The sequence below is a fragment of the Aotus nancymaae genome, unplaced genomic scaffold (genome assembly GCF_030222135.1).
Source record: "Aotus nancymaae isolate 86718 unplaced genomic scaffold, 86718_ANA_hifiasm-v0.15.2.pri h1tg000040l, whole genome shotgun sequence".
Lineage (NCBI taxonomy): Eukaryota > Metazoa > Chordata > Mammalia > Primates > Aotidae > Aotus > Aotus nancymaae.
In genome coordinates, this window is record NW_026988454.1 from 21886194 (window position 1) to 21903723 (window position 17530).

At 34.9% G+C, this 17530-nt stretch overlaps 1 protein-coding gene across 5 annotated transcripts in view; it reads left to right on the top strand.

Annotated features, from left to right (window-relative positions):
* The window catches only part of SHPRH (SNF2 histone linker PHD RING helicase), an 81741-nt gene extending 65349 nt beyond the window's left edge, over positions 1-16392 (top strand). For 3 of the 5 annotated variants that reach the window (XM_064360593.1, XM_064360594.1, XM_064360595.1), the window contains exons 26-30: positions 6213-6305; positions 6909-6995; positions 7780-7958; positions 13042-13122; positions 14513-16392. In XM_064360593.1, coding sequence (XP_064216663.1) covers positions 6213-6305; positions 6909-6995; positions 7780-7958; positions 13042-13122; positions 14513-14609 — 537 coding nt within the window. In that variant the 3' untranslated portion in view covers positions 14610-16392. The remainder of the gene's footprint in view (positions 1-6212; positions 6306-6908; positions 6996-7779; positions 7959-13041; positions 13123-14512) is intronic. The other 2 variants (XM_064360596.1, XR_010336587.1) reach the window with 2 other exon arrangements.
* Positions 16393-17530: the final 1138 nt, after the last annotated feature.

The window sequence follows — 17530 nt, forward strand, 5'->3', positions numbered from 1 at the left end:
TCTTTGTATATCCAGTTCCTAATATAGTTCTTTGTTAACTGTCAAATGAAAAATTTGTATATACTTATGGTCGTGTGCAACATTATGTTTTAATATATGTGAATATTGTGGAAGGATTTAATCAAGCTAATGAACATATCCATCACTTCACATACTTAACAGTTTTTGTGATTTAGAACATTTAAAATCTGCCTTCTTAGCAGTTTTCAAGTATAGTTGGCCCCCCATGTTTGCAGATTCTGCATCAACAGGTTCAGTTAACCACAAATAAAAAATAAGAAAAATTCAGCAACAACAAAAAATCACAATACAACATATGTAAAATACACAAGTTCTTAAAAGGCACTATAATAATTATTTACATAAAATTCATTGTATTAAGTATTATAAGTAATATAGAGGTGATTTAAAATATACAGAAGGCTGTGTGTAGGCTATATGTAAAAACTGCCATTTATTGTAAGGCACTTAGCATCTGAGATTTTGATATCCAATGAGGGTCCTAGATCTAATCCCCCATGGATACCAAGGGACAACTGTATATAATACATTATTACGTAGTATAGTCACCATGCTGTACAATAGATCTTTAGATCTATTCCTTCTGTCTAACTAAAACTTTGTACCATTTAACGCATCCCCTTCCCTCCACAAACTTCAGCCTCTGGTAACCACCATTCTACTCTCTGCTTCTAAGAGTTCAATGTTTTTAGATACCACATATAAGTGAGATCATGCAGTTTCTGTCCTTTCTGTGCCTGGTGTATTTCAGTTAGCATAGCGTCATTCAGGTACATTGATGTTGTCTCACCTGACAGGATTTACTATCAGGTAAAAACATTCCATTGTGTATATATAGCATGTTTTAAAATGTATTGATCAGTTGACGGACACTTAAGTTGATTCTATGTCTTGGCTACTGTGAATAATGCTGAAATTAACTTGAGAATGCAGATATCTCTTCCACACACTGATTTAATTTCCCCTGGATATATACCCAGAAATGGAATTGCTGGATCAAGTGGTAGTTCTATTTTGAATGTGTTGAGGAACCTCTACTAATTTGCAAAATGGCTCTCTGCTAATTTGGATTCCCACCAATAGTGTACAAGGGTTTCCTTTTCTCCACCTTCTCACCAACACTTACCTCTTGTCATTTTTATAATAGTCATTCTAATGGGAATGAGGTGGTATCTCAGTGTGGTTTTAATTTGTATTTCCCTGATGATTAGTGTTTTTGAGCACCTTTTCCTATACCTGTTAACTATTTGACTAATACCTTTTCAGGTCCTTTGCCCATTTTTTCCTCAGGTTGTTTTATTGCTGTTGAGTTGAGTTTCTTGTATATTTTGGATAATAACTCCTTATCACATATGTGGTTCGCAGATAGTTTCTTTTTTGTTGTAGATTGTCTATGTTGATTATTAACTTTGCTTTGCAAAAGCTTGTTACTTTAATGCAAGCTGATTTATCTTTTTGCTTTTGTTGCCAGTGTTTTTTGGGTCATATCCAAAACGTCTTTACCAAGAGCATTGTCAAGTAGTAGTTTTGTAATTTCAGGTCTTATATTTAAATCTTTAATCCATTTTGAGTTGATTTTTGTATATGGTGTGAGGTAAAGGTCCAGTTTTATTCTTCTCCATGTGGATAATCAGGTTTTTTTTAGCACAGTTTATTGAAGAGAGTGTTTTTCCCTCATTGTGTGATCTTCTTATATTTGTTAAAGATTGGTTGACTACGTATGTGTGGGTTTACTTCTGCGCTCTCTCTCCTGTTCCATTGGTCTATGTGTCTGTTTTTATGTCAGTAGCATAAAAACAGTTTTGATTACTGTAGTTTTATAATGTGTTTTAGAATCAGGGAGTGTGATATGTTTAGCTTTGTGCTCAAGTTTGCTTTGGTTATCCAAGGTCTTTTGTGGTTCCATGTGAATTTTAGGATTGTTTTTTCTGTTTTTCTTTGTCTGTTTTATGTTGCCATAACAGAATATTTGAGACTGGGTAATTTATAAAGAAATGGAGTTATGGCCAGATGCAGTGACTCATGCCTACAATCTCAGTGACTTGGGAGGCCAAAGTGAGAGTATCATTTGAGGCTAGGAGTTCAAGACCAGCCTGGGCAACATAGTGAAACTGTGTCTCTACCAAAAAAAAAAAAATTAAAAATTAGCCAGGCATGGTGGTGCACACCTGTAATCCCAGCTACTTAGGAGACTAAGGAGGGAGGATCACTTGAGCCCAGCAATTCAGGGTTGCTGTGAGCTGTGATAACACCACTGCATTCCAACCAGGGCAACAGCACAAGAGCCTATCTCAAAAAGAGAAAGAAAAGAGGATTACTTAACTCCTTGTTCTGTAGGCAGGGAAGTTCAAGAGGATGGTCCTTTAGGTGAGGGCTTCCTTGCTGCATAGTAATGTGGCAGAGGGCATAGGGGTAGCAGACAGATACAAAGAGAGTGGAACAAACAGGAGGAGGAAATTTACATTATAACAACCTGCCCTCACAGGAGCTCATCCATTCTTGCACAAGAGAGAATTTACTCACTACCAAGAGAGTAGCACCAAGTCATTCATGAAGGATCCACCCCCATGACTCAAAACACCTGCCACTAGTCCCTACCTCCCAACACCACCATACTGAGTATCAAATTTCAGCATGAATATCGCTGAGGACAAACTCAAATCATAGTACTATTTCTATGAAAAATGTCATTGGAATTTCAATAGGGATTGCATTGAATCTGTAGATCATGTTGGTTAATATTTAACAATATTAATTTTTTTCAGTCCATGAACATGTGATGTCTTACCATTTATTTGTGTTCTCTTTAATTTTTTTAAATTAATGTTTCATAATTTTTAGTGTACAGATCTCTTGCCTTGATTAAGTTTCTTCATAAGCATTTTTTTAATGGTATTATAAATGGGAATTTTTTTCTTGATGTCCTTTTTGGATAATTCATTGTTAGTATAGAAATGCTACTGGTTTTGTGTTTCTTTTGTATCCTGAAACTTTGCTAAATTTGTTTATTTTGACAGGTTTTTAGTGGAATCTTTAGAATTTTCTCTATATAAGATCATGTCATCTGCAAACATTTTAACTTCCTCCTTTACAATTTGAATGCCTTTTATTTCCTTTTCTTTCCTAATTGCTCTAGCTAAGACTTCCAATACTATGTTGAATAGCAGTGGCAAGAGTAGGCATTTGTGTTTTGCTGATCTTAGAGGAAAAGCTTTCAACTTTTCACCATTGAGTATGATGCTAGCTGGTAGGCTTGTCATTTATTGCCTTTATTGTGTTGAGGTACGTTCCTTCTATGCCTAAGTTGTTGAGAGTTTTTAATATTAAAGTATGTTGAATTCTATCAGATATTTTTTCTGCAAATACTGAGATCATTTTTTTCCCTTCATTCTGTTAATGTGCTGTATCACATTTATTGGTTTGCATATGTTAAACCATCCTTGCATGCCAGAGATTAACCCCTGTTGATCATGGTGAGTGGTCCCTTTTAATGTGTTGTGGAATTTAGCTTTCTAGTATTTTGTTGAGGATTTCTACATGTTTTCATCAGAGATACTGGCCTGTAATTTTCTTTTCTTATAGTGTTCTTGTCTGACTTTGATATTAGAGTAATCCTGGTCTTCTAAAGGGAATTAAGAATATTCTCTCTTTAGTGTAAGTTCGAGGAGGATTGGTATTGGATCTTCTTTAAATAATTGTTAGACTTTACCAGTGAACCCACCAGGACCTATGCTTTTCTTTGATGGGAGAATTTATTACTGACTCTATCTCCTTACTACATACTGGTCTGTTCAGATTTTCTATTTCTTTGTGATTCAGTCTTGGTAGATTGTCTGTTTCTGGGAATTTATCCATTTCTTGTAGATTTTCTGATTTGTTGACATATAGCTGTTCACAAGTTTCTTATGATTCTCTATTTCTGTGGTATCAGTTGTAATGTCTCTTCTTTCATTCATAATTTTTAAAATTTCACTCTTATTTTTGCTTAGTCTACTTAAAGGACTGCCCATTGCATTTATGTTTTCAGATAACCAACTAAGAATTTCATTGCTCTTTTCTGTATTTTTTTTTTCGTGATCTCTATTTCACTTATTTCTGCTCTGATTTTTATTATACCATTCCTTCTGCTGACTTTCAGCTTACTTTGCTCTTCTTTTTCTAATTCCTTGTGGTGCAATATTAGATTGTTTATTTGGAACATTTCTTTTTATTTTATATAGGTGCTTATTTCTATAAGCTTTATTATTAGAAGTGCTTTTGCTGAATTTCCATAAGTTTTGTTATGTTGTATTATTATTTTCATTTGTCTCAAGATATTTTTAATTTTTCCTTTTAATTTCTTTATTGACCCTTTGAATGTTCAAGAGCATATTATTTAATTTGTACATTTTTGTTATTTTTCCAAAATTCCTCCTATTATGGATTTCTAGTTTCATTCCATTGTCAGAAAAGATACTTGATGTAATTTCAGTCTTGAATTTGTTTTCAAGACTTGTTTTGTAGCCTAACTTGTTCTGCTAGGAAGTAAGAAGTGACTAGACTGAAACGAAATGGTTCAGAACTGTAGCATTTGGAAGGCATCATTGAGCACTACCACTGAACTGGCCAGTCTTTGATAAAAATGAATGCTCTGCTCTTTTCCTCCACAGAGTTACCACTACGGTGCTTTCAACCGAAAGCACCGTAGTGGTAACTCTGTGGAGGAAAAGAGCAGAGCATTCATTTTTATCAAAAGATTTATTCTATTTTCTTTTGAACTTTTAGTAAGAAACAGATTAATCGTTGGAAGGATTCATAGTTATCCTGGTATTTCACTTGAAATATTTTTAAAAGAAAGACTTTGCAAGAAACATAGATGTTTTTGTCTAAATTCTGAAATGATCACCTGTACACTAATTTTCTATTTTCTCTTGGCTCTTATTTGAGATAATTGTTAGACTGAAATAGGTCCTTTGTAATACATTTTTAACCTTGCGAGTATAATTGAAAGTCTACATATCCAGAGAAAATAACTGTAGAATCAGGATTTTAGCATGAGGATTTTAAAACTTTTTCCATTATTCCATTTTGCTGACTTAAAATTAGTATAGCTTTCTTGTTTTGTTTCTATTTTTACCTTTGAATGTTTCTTCATGTAAAAGTATGTTGAGAGGATTGAGGGACAGGGTTTATGCTGCTGTGGAAATATTTTTCCTTCTTTTTGGTTAAATCTGCCTTCCCTTGTGGTATAATCTAGGTAATTTTAGTACTCATATTTAATATCTCAGAAAGATAATAAGTTCTTGAGTGTTTACTCCTTGCCAGATGTTGGGCTAAATACTTCGTATACATTTTCTCATTTAATCATCACAGCCACCTTGGGAAAAAGATATAATTATCATTCAGCCCTATTTGACAGATTAGGAGACAAAGGGTTAGAAACTATAACTAGTGAGTTGCAGAACTGTGAGTTGAACTTAGATTTGTCTCATTCAAAATCCCACAACCCTAATCCGTCTGTCATACCATCTCTGAGAGCACTCCAGGAGGAAAACTTTCTCATTGAGGGCTACAAAAACACTTGCTCTGTTTTCCTCATTTTCTTATTTCTCCATTTTTAAAATCATTTTCTCACTTTTATTCTCATCTGATAGAAATGGTTATGGAAGATACAAAAAAACATAGTTTTAAGTGTTTAGCCTTGTATGAATCTGCCTCATTCTAAGTGGGCATCATTTGTACCTCTGTCATTGTTTTTGATTAATACCCTTTAAGAAAGCGTTCCCCACTGGTTGGATCCTTCTCTGTTTGCTTACATTGATTCATTGTATTCCTAACATTTCTAATGACGTAATATCTGAAGAAAGAATAAAATGACGAATGTTTTAAAATATCATGTCTGCTAATGTAACGAAATTTTGTAACCATAAAACCTGACTATTTAGCTAAAAACATCTTCAGGGTCATAGCACTTTATGACTTTCTAGCATGCTTTTACATTCAAATGTCTGTGTGTAAATTTCATGACTTCTACATTTCTAGGCTAAAGAAAATTTCCAGCAAACATAAAATGAAAAAGAGACATATATACCTGATAATTTGTTCTGATGCATTTTTAGCTTTGATAATAAAATATGTTATATTGCTTTTCCTTTCCATCCTTAACTAGATTCTATTTAGTAGTAATGTGTATTTTTTTTGTGTGTTCAAAGGGCAGCCATTCTACAAAAGTGGAAGCTGTGGTCAGAACTCTGATGAAAATACAGCTTAGAGATCCGGGGGCTAAAGCACTCGTTTTCTCAACGGTATCAACATTTTCATCCTCAATATTAACTTGAACTGATTTTCCCTCTCTAATCAGTTAACAGCTGAGAACTAATTTGTAATGTTTACCCTTAGATTTTTTTTCCAAATCCATAAGATAGAATTATTTTTAGAGAAATTTGATAATGCTTCACAAGGCAATTTGTGTAGCTACATTTCATGATTTTATATTACTTTCACTTAAAGATTTTCTTAGCTTAATATTTTTAAAATTGGAATTTCTGACCTTGAAAGTATTTCACAAGAATTTGGGTTAAAAAAAAAAAGAAGAAGAAAATCTGCTGAATATTAAGTGTTGAATATAAAACCTCAAATTTTCATTTTGGAAAACTAAGTAATTATATTCCAGTATGTACTTCATTATATATTTTCTACTGTTTGTTTATCTTAGTTCCATTTCTAAAACTAGCATTTGATGCAAAAAACGAAAACAAAACTACTGTTTCAGATAGAGCTAAATAATATTGATGGTACTACATTTGAGGGTTTTGTATAAAAATCATTTTGATTTATTTCCTTTTCAGATACCCTTAGATAAAAACTACATATAAATATTGGTTTTCTCATTGTTTTATGTGTTCTAGTGGCAAGATGTATTAGATATTATTTCAAAAGCTCTGACTGACAACAACATGGAATTTGCACAGATCAGTCGTGTTAAGACATTTCAGGTGCGTTAAGATTTTACTCCTGATTTTTGTAGTAGGCACAGTTGCAAATTGAAACTGCTATTAACTAGCTTACTTACATTTATTGTCTTGTGTCATGTAAGCCACAAAACAGGGTCTGAGTTCTTGATTAATTATAAAGTGAATATTAAAAGCAAAGTAGAGAAACTTTAGGTGTTTTCAGAGTATTTAATTATAACTATAACAAGACCATTGGTTTTTTAAAGATCTCTTAACTTGAGGTCCTTTTTTTTTTTTTTTGTCAGTACAGGAGAAGATTGCCTATGGTATACCTTTTGAATACAGACAGGCCTCACACCCCAGGGATTAGCTTCTAAAGTCACTGTCAGTCAGAACTGCATGTGGTCACAATTATCGTTACATCATGCTCCACACAGTGACAGGTGTATGACCTCAGGCACACACAGAGACCAAATGAAAATTTAGCAGTTTCGTGTGTCTTATCTCACATGCACTCTAGTACATTATTTCTCTTTCTCTTTCCTCTAACCTCATATAGTTTAATTTGCATGTATCACATGCATCTGTCTTGTGATTCCTCTAGATATTACAAAGAACAAGAGAGCTTATATGATACTTTTCTTCATAATTAAAATCAAGCAACAAGTTTACATTTTCTAAAGTTGGTAATTTTACATTTAATTTTCTTAGCTATTACCTTTCACAATAGTAATAGATAGCATTAGACATCTTTAAAGTGAGCTATAACGTACTGCTCTTATTTTAACTGATCCAGCTAAAATTAAAATGTACCTTTCTTTTTTAGGAGAACCTTTCAGCATTTAAACGTGATCCCCAAATCAATATTTTGCTGCTGCCCCTGCACACAGGTTCTAATGGATTAACTATCATTGAAGCAACTCATGTTCTCTTGGTGGAGCCCATATTGAACCCTGCCCATGAGCTTCAGGCCATAGGGAGGGTGCACCGAATTGGACAGACAAAGTAAGGACTAAAATTAGAATCAGTCACATTTGCTTCAGTTTTCTGAGAAACCAAGTCAGTATTTAAACTCTTCATTTATGTTCATCATAGCCTACTTGTTTTTAATTATTTCCTTAGAGATTATATTTTTTAATTATTTATTTTATTACTTATAACTTTTTAATTATTTAATTAAAAAGCATGAGATTTCCAATCCTCCCTTCTCCAAGAAGCAAACCCCCAAATGTTCCCAAATTTTTGTCTTCCTTCCCACAAAAACCTTATCACTTAATCCAAAAAAAAAACCTTGTCAGAAATACTTAAGACAGCTGCAAAGTTGAAGGCATCCATCATGCCTTTGAGGAGAATGGAGTTTTGATTGTTTAAAGTAGCCCTGTGTTTAAAAGAAGACATACCTCATACATGATTGAAAATAAATGGCTCCTTTTTAAAAATTCTTAACCTTAGGAAAAGACATCCCCTAAGTCAGCTCCAAGAGATCATTAGATTCAGTTTAGGGCCCAAAGCAAACCTAATAGTGAATATTATTATATGGTATGTATTACCTTTATTCATATATCAGAATAGACAGTTATCTTTTATAAGGCCTCTTAAATGTATTACCTCCTGGATGTTACAAGTCTTCAATGTTTAAAAAAGAAAACATACACACACACACACACACACCCATAATAAGCACTTATTAAATCAATATTTATTGAGCATCTACTGTATGTCAGGCATTATTCTAAATACTGAAGATTCATATTGAATGACACATAATTTATTTCCCTAAGGAGGTCACTCTGTAGTACAGGAAACATGATTTAAAGTGTTGTGGTAGAGTGTGCAAAAGTATAATAAAAGTACTGTGTTAACAAAAGAAGATAATGATCACTCGGGCCCTACAGAGTCAGGAAAGACTTTACGATGTTGAGTCTTGAAGGAATAATTACTTCAAAGTAGGCTGGAAAGGAGTATTCACACAGCCAAAGAGAGTTATATATGCAAAAATACAATGGTGGGAAACGAAATGATATTTCTAGAGACTATAAGGAGTTTGGGATTGTTGTAGTATAAAGTATGAGAAAAGGATGATTGACAGGAGATGAGGTCGTCTCTGTCATACCCAGAAATATAGACTGCTCTGTAAGTAGTAGCTGGGAGAGAAAATAAAGGGTTTAATTGTAAGCAGGGAAGAGACATGTTTATTAAGCCTCTTAACAAATAGGGCAAGATTACATAACTGTAATAAATGCGTACTTGTTCTAACATACCACCACGTGTCATTTAAAATGCAGTCATGTCTTACTTGTTTTTTGTTGGTTTTCTTCTGTGTTTTTAAATACTGATTTTTTGTCCTACCAATGCTCTTTTAAAGCATAGACTGGACTAGTCTCAGATTTAAAACCACAAGTCTAAAAGACCACTCAGTATTACCCAATAATCTTATTATGCTTCCCAAGTAAATCAATTTTGCTACTTTCTAAGGAGTCTGTCTTAAGTTTGTCTTCTTCCTCCCTATGGCAGTCTTGCCTCATACAGGGGAAACATACACAGTCAGATTAGAACTACCTCATCTTTCATCATAAATTTGAACAATCTGTCTGCATCAGTACTCACATACTTTTGGTAGATTTTTATTGAGCATCTTCTGTGTGCCACGCACTGTTTTAGGAACATGAGACGCCCTCATGGAGCTTAATTCTAGCTCTAATGGAGTTGGTAGACAGATGGTAAACAATAAACATAATAAGTACACTATAGACTATGTTAGGAGCTGGAAAAGTAGAGCGGGGTGAGGAATTAAGAGTGTCTGGGCAGGAAGGCATGCAAGGCCTTATTGAGAAGGTAATATTTGAGCAAGGACTTAAAAGAAATGGAAAAATGGGAAAGTTAGTCTTGCAGGTATCTTGGGAAAGAATGTTCAAGTAAACAGTGCATTTGGTGCAAAGGCCCTAAGTCGAGAGTATGGTGTGTTAGAAGAATAGCAAGGAGCCACAGTTGCTAAAGGAAAGAGAAGCAGGAGTTAAGTCAGAGGGCTCAGTGGGGAGAGGGATTACATTGGGCCCAGGAAGCCACTGTGAAGACGGTGCTGTGAAATAGGGAGCCTGTGTGAAATAGGGAGCCATTGGAAGGCTTTGAGCAGAAGTGTGTCATATCTCACTTAAGTTTTAAAAGAGTCATTCTGAGTGCTATGACGGGGTGAGAGTGAAGGGGAGCAAGGGAGAGTAGAAGCAGGGAGAGTTTTGGAGGCTATTGCAGTCATCGTGGTGAGAGCTGAAGGTAACCTGACCATGGCGGTAGCAGTGCACATGGTGAGGAGTGGTCAGGTTCTGGATATATTTTGAAGACAGAACTGATAGTACTTTTGGACAGACTGGACATGGGGTGTGAGAGGGTCAAGGATAACACCATGGATTTTGGCTTGGATGACTAAAAGGATGAAGTAAACTTCAGCTGAGCTGGAGAAGGAACATACCCTACAGGTAGAGCAGATTTGGTAAGAGAAGAACAGACATCCAAATGGAGATTTCTATTATGTAACTGAATGTACAAGTCCATTAAGTCACGAGACTGAATGAGATTACCTAAGGGTGAGTTTAGGTAGAGAAGACGACCATGGACTCAACTCCAGGGTACCAAAGTTAAACTGTTCTAGGAGAGTAGAAGGAACCAGCAAAGGTAACAGATAAAGATCAAGAAATGAGTTAGGAAGAAAACCAGAAGACAGGGGTGTCCTAGGAGCCAAGTAAAGAATGTACCTCAAGGAAGAGGATATGGTCAGGTGTTTCAAGTGCTGTGAAAAATGTCAAGGAAGACAAGAATTGAGAATTGATCATAGATTTAACAACATCAAGATACAAAACCAGTTTAAGTGATAGAGGCGACAGCCTGACTTGAGTTTTAGAGAGAATGGGATGTTGTGTATTTCTTATTTAACAAATACTTATGTAACAAACAGGGTTAACTTGCCCATGGTCAGACAACTAGTAAAAGTGGTGGCAGATTTCAGACACAGCCATTCTGCCTTCACAGTACAAGCTTTAACCACAGTGCGCTGCTGCTTCTGTGTGGCTGGTAAGGCTAGTATTTTGAAGAGTTTTGCTGCAGAGAAAAGGAAGAGAATGAAATCAAGAGAAGGTTTTGTTTTTCCTTTCAAATGGGAGAATAAGAGAATGCTTCATGAGAGACAAAACACTAGTGAAGGAATACAACAGGAAGAGTGTTTGACAATGCCCTTGAGTGAGCAAGAGGATATGGGATGGAACGCTGAAGTGGAGGGAGGGTTGGTGTTAGGTAGGAACATGGATGTGTCATCCAGTGATAAGCAGGAAAGTACCTCATATGCCTTCCGTTTTATTACAGCAGAAGTGTCCCTTTTCTTTCAAAAGCCACCCATTTCATTCGTCCTGGATCCCATTCTTTCTCATATTTTCAAAGACGTGTATATTTCCCTTGTACAGGTTGAGTATTCATTAACTGAAATGCTTCAAGTGTTTTTGCCTTTGGATTTTTTGAGATTCTAGAATATTTGCATATACACAGTGAGATATCTTAGGAATGAAACCCCAGTCTAAACATGAAATTTTATTTATGTTTCATATGCAACTTCTACACATAGCCTGAAGGTGATTTTATATAATATTTTAAATAACTTTGTGCACAAAACCAAGTTTTTACTGTGTTTTGACTATGACGCATTACATGAAGTCAGATGTTGAATTCTCCACTTGTCACATTGACATTCAAAAAGTTTTGGATTTTGAAGCATTTTAGATTTGGGGATTTTGGGATTAGGGATATTCATCCTGTCATATATTACCCTGTAAATATGTCTTAATATTATCCATCTTAAAAAAAAACACACTTTCTTACATCCTACCTCCATCTCTACTTTTTCATCCCCTATTCTCTCTCAATCTATCTGGTTGATTTTTCTCTATCACTGAAGTGAGGCTTATAACGTTTTTAGTTGACCTACTTCTTAGCAGTAGTCTGAGGGTTGTTTAAACCCCTTAGATGAGTTTTTCCAGTCTTAGGGATTTAGGTAGCTTTTATAGGTTGATGACTCTTAAGGTATATACCCCTAGTCCAGACGTGCCCATATAACTCCCATCCCAGGTGCATATATCCAGTTCTATCTCTGCACACATATCTCTGGACTCACCTTGGATACATGTTTAATATGTATCAGGTTTCACATGGACAAAACAAAATTGTCTTGCTTCTGCACTCTCACCCCCACCCTAAGCTTTTCCCATCTTATAATGTGGCACTATCATCTGTTCCTGCCCAGATCAGAAATCTAGGACTCTTCTATATTTCTCTTTACACATCTCACATCCCAGTCATCTTTTAAGTTTTGTCAACTCTGCATTCAAAAGATATTCCAAATCTACTTGACTACTGTCTCCACTGATGCAACCATAGTACACTCACTCTTACTTACCCAGATGACTACAGAACTTCTTAACTGGCTTCTCTGGTGCTTTTCTTGCTGAACAAGAAGCGCATCCTCCACACAGTTGCCAAAGGCAAATCATGCATACAAACCCACCAAGGGCTTCCCATTATAACCACGATAAATTCAAATGCTTGGTCACATCCTGCAAGGCCCTATGTGACCTGGCCCCTGCACGCCTCTCCACCTTTATTTTCACCTCTCTCTCCCTCGTTTACAGGATACTTCTGCCATGCTAGCCTTCTTTCGGCCTCTTGAACATGTTAGGCTTGTTCCAGGCATGTTCTCTTCCCAGGGATTGTGCATGTATGTGGTATTCTTCCCTTTGGATGTTCTTCTTACTCCTCCTTTGCCTACTGGCCTTATTCCCATCACTGTTGTTTCAGTTCACATGTCAGTCTCCTCTTGGCATTATATTTACCTGAAACTGCCTTCCTCTTTTCTGTGTTTATTGTCTGTCCTCATTAGAATGTCAGCTCATGGAGATTAAATAGTTCATTTTATTTGATGCTGACCCCTCCCAGCACCTGCCACAAGTGGGCACCAACTGACTGATGAATATAGCATATAAAATGTGAAGTCGGTTTGTACGAATTTGTTTACTATGTTTTTAAGATTAAAATTCTTTGTGCCTTTTAGACCTACTATTGTACACAGATTCTTAATTAAAGCAACAATAGAAGAAAGAATGCAGGCAATGCTGAAAACAGCTGAGAGGAGGTAGGTAATAATTTACAACAAGCAGAAGGGGGAAGGTTTTCCTGGTAAAAGTTTGTGTGTACCTTTGGAACTTCTTCACTTAGATGATGACAAAAAATATAACACAAATACTTTTTAAAAGCAAGGTCTGACTTTTTGTCTTTTCAGTGTTTCCCAGTCGGTGTTCCAGACATTCTATATTTGAATTAATTTGTTAATTGTAACATGTAAACATAAACTATCCTACATTTCTTTGCCACATTGGATCACTTTTTAAATGAAATAGATCTTTATGCCTGACATAAGCCTTAGTCTGATATGTGTAAACTAAACTTGTATTGCTACTTTCTACATCACACTTGTTAGTCATGTGTTGATAGAAATATCTGGACTTGAAAATTTGGTAGGCCACACGTGGTGGCTCACGCCTGTAACCCCAGCACTTTGGGCCTCTGACGGGGGTGGATAACCTCAGGTTGGGAGTTTGAGACCAGCCTGGCCAACATGGCAAAACCCCGTCTCTACTAAAAACACGAAAATTAGCCAGTCGTGGTGGCATGTGCCCATAGTTCCAGCTTCTCGGGAGGCTGAGGAATCGCTTGAACCCGGGGGAAGGGGGCAGAGGTTGCAGTGAGCCAAGATCATGCCACTGCACTCCAGCCTGGGCAACAGAGCAAGACTCTGTCTCAAAAAAAAAGCTTGTTAATTGTGGTGTCAATCCAAAGACAGAACAAAAGCAGAGAGACCAAACCAGTCTTAATTTTAAAAGTTTGTCTTTATGCTATAATTTGTTAGTCTTTTTGAAAACATGAATCTTTCTACATCTTTAGGAGGTAAGTAGGATTGGAATGTATCCAAGGAAGAGATTATTGCCTTAGAAGGGATTGTCAAATAGCAAAGAAGCAATTTGACACCAGAAATTTTCTTCCAGTGATGGTTTATGGGAAGGAAAGAGGCTTCCACAAGAGCCTTTTTACTTAAAACGTGAAGGCTTTTTAAAGTTCTTACATCCTTGTATATCAGACTTCAGTGATTTTTATTTAGGCTGTTTTAATAAAATAGCAGTTATAAGAGTTGTTTGAAATTCCCTTGAAACAAATTAACTTTAGGTCGTAAGAAGGTAATTTGTAAGGTGAGAGCATAGTAGCAGTTGTCAGGGGTTTTATTCTTTGTTCTATTAATTGAGCAGAGAAGAAACATTTTGACAAACCCTAAAAGTAATATATAGAAGTCTTCACTGGTTTTGAAAAGGTATAATAATGATTTTATCACTTGCTTTCCTCTGGGAGTTTCTTACAGCCCAATTACAAATACTTAAGAAAAAATATGGGTCTAGTTGTTATTATTACAAATATAATCGCTGATTCCTTGGGGTTTCTTTCTGACTGTGCTTGTTTGGAAAACCTTGCAGTCACACAAATTCATCAGTGAAGCATTCAGAGGCCTCCGTCTTGACCGTGGCTGACTTGGCAGACCTGTTTACCAAAGAAACTGAAGAGCTTGAATGAACTACACTTTATTCATTCCATCGACTTTAATGTATTAATAAACTTTCAATAGCTGTAGAGCAAAGTTACAAGGTTAAAAAACCCAGTAGTTATCAGCTAACACTGTTCCTAGTTGAATGCATTTGTTTCTTGTTCTGGTTATACAGTGGCCTGGTACTTATTGAGCCCTTTTCAATATTCTGTTTTCAGAAGCTCTATAAAGATTTCTAATTTTACACTCCTAATAAAACATTTATTTTTTGGTCCCAAATAATATCTGTATCTGATGATACAAGGGAATTAAGAGAGGTAATGTGTACTTTTCTTATGGTAAGATCAGTCATAAAAAGAGTTGGAATAAGAAAGTAAACTAGTCTAGTTTTATATGACCTGGTATTTCAACCAACATAGATCTCAGTTTTGGAAGGGCCTTCAGTATCTTTAGCACATAATTCACAGATATCTTGTTAGTAATGTTTTAAGTAGATGGTGAATTAAATTAACTTGTCATTTTGAGTAGGTTTATACCATAACTTCATACCTAGTAATTCTGCAGTAATACAACTCCTTACAATAAGTTAATGTTAGACAGTTATTTCTTTCCTCTGCATCTTGCTACTAAAAATGAAAACACTGAAAATATTCATATCTCTATTATGTGTAAAGTGGTGTCAGTGTAAACAGTTAACTCCAAATAAATTTTTAAAATGTATTAATGGTTACCTTAAAATTATCTGCTTTCTCTACTCTTAATTTTTCTTACTATTAAAGTTTTTTTTATGTTGTAAGATTGATGTATCTGTAAATATTGCAGTTTTTATGACTTTGTCTTATCATTGTAACATGGAAATGTGGCACATTTTTTTTTTAATCATTATTATACTGATGTCTTGAATTCTTTTCTTTCCCATGTTCTTCTGTAACTAGACTTTTTAGCCACTGATATCTGAATTCATGGTACAGTTGTCATTTTATTCCAGTTGTTCCTCCCTTAAGCACGAGTCTTTGACCTTTTGAACAACTGAATGCCATGTTCACATAAGCGGATTGTTGCAGGTGATAATAACCAAGTGTTTCTTCTTCTGTGAAGAATTAATGGACTTTGAAATTTTTGAATAAGGAGTAGCTTGTTTAATCCTAGCCATTTGATGTAATATAAATGTTCTTGTTTGGCTTCCTTTTCTTTGAGCCTTCAGAGTTTTAAAGGGCCCTCTTTGACCCTCAGGACTTAATAGATCCTACTTAGTAGCTGCCTGGAGAACTCATAGAACCATCCCCTGGATCCCATTTGTCTGAGAGGCTTTGGTGCTCAGTTAAGGTGCATTTTCTTACTCTAGGTTTATAGAGTGACATAATTCAGCTGAAGAAAACACACACGCTTTTGGTGCTTATTCTTCAGTTAAAAGGAGGTATGCATTGATTCTTTTATATGAAATTAAATCAAACTGTTATTTTTATAGCTCTTCACATATTAAAAAGAGCTTTCCTATACATTTACATATTTAATTTGCCCAACAATCTTGTGAAGTTGTTATAATGAATATCATTCCTGTTTTCAAGGTATAGAGAACTGAAGTTCAGAAACTTTCTTAGGACATGTAGCAAATAAACAGTGGAGCCCAGGTCCCCTGACTCCATATCTTACATTCTTTTACTAATGACATGTCATGCTGAGATTCAGAAGGCCTATGCTTATAATTTAATAATGAGACTATTCCAGTATTTGTGTTTGTTTTCTAGTATTCCTTTCTGAGCTATGTTTTAGAGAAAACAATTTGATATGATTCAATTTTGTAAAAATAAAATAATTATATATATAAAATTATCTATTAGACAAAAACTGTTCTTATTTATTTCTGTAAGATATCAAATAAATATTTTAGTGGAAAGTAAAATTGTGGAATTCTTTGATTTCTGAGCCATAGAACATACGGGGTTTTTTGGTGTTTTTCTTTCTACAAAAGATGTCAAAATGGCTGATACTATAGAATCTCTTAATGTATCTACATTTGTTACATCTTCAAAACAATTGTGACAGTTCCCAGTTATCCAAAACAAATACAAATCTGATTTTCACATTTTCTTGACTGCAGACAAAGGATTTTTAAAATTTTCTTCCTCTATTATTTTAAAGCCTCTGAAATATTACTATGCTTATAAGTAGTTGTTCTTAAATGGATGGTATGCTAATGAACCAGTGAGAAAAAATGAAATAGCCAAAATTGTTAGAATAGCCCCAATCATTAAACTTAAATGTGTTTGGACCTGGAGAATCATTTTCTGTTACATGATGAGTTTGTTAGAACTAAAAGATGCATACAAGGTAAAGTGCATATACTTTATGAAACGTTTTAAGCCTTTTGCTTCAAACCCAGATAGCTCACTGTTTATTGCAGCTTCAGCTTTTCTCTTTGTATGTGACCTGACTGAATAAGCTATACATTCAGTTTTAGGAATTGGCATCTTTCATATCACATGAACAACAAACTAAAAATCTTAACATGATAATTCAGCATGTAACTACTAATACTTTACAAATAACGATCAAACCAACTACTTATCTAAATATTTAGGAACTGATTTTAACAACGCAAGATTAGTCACCAACTCAGGCTATCCTTTCAGGTGGACAAAGTAAGAATTCATGTCTTTTTAGTCTCTCATTTAGTAGCTCTTCCAGTGTGCTTAAGTTATTTATGTTCATTAAACGACAAGATAACCTTTCAGAAATGCTGGATAACGAACGTCAGGCTTACATAAGTCAAAAAAGGTATCTTTCCATTTTTATAGAATTTAGCTAAACAAAATCCCAAAATGTGCCTTTTCATAATTTTTAACTGGCATACAAATACAAAAATGGAATGTAAAACGAATTAAAACCAATTAAATGAATTAAAAACCAATGCAAAAACAACAAAAAAATGAATTACAGCAGTATAGTG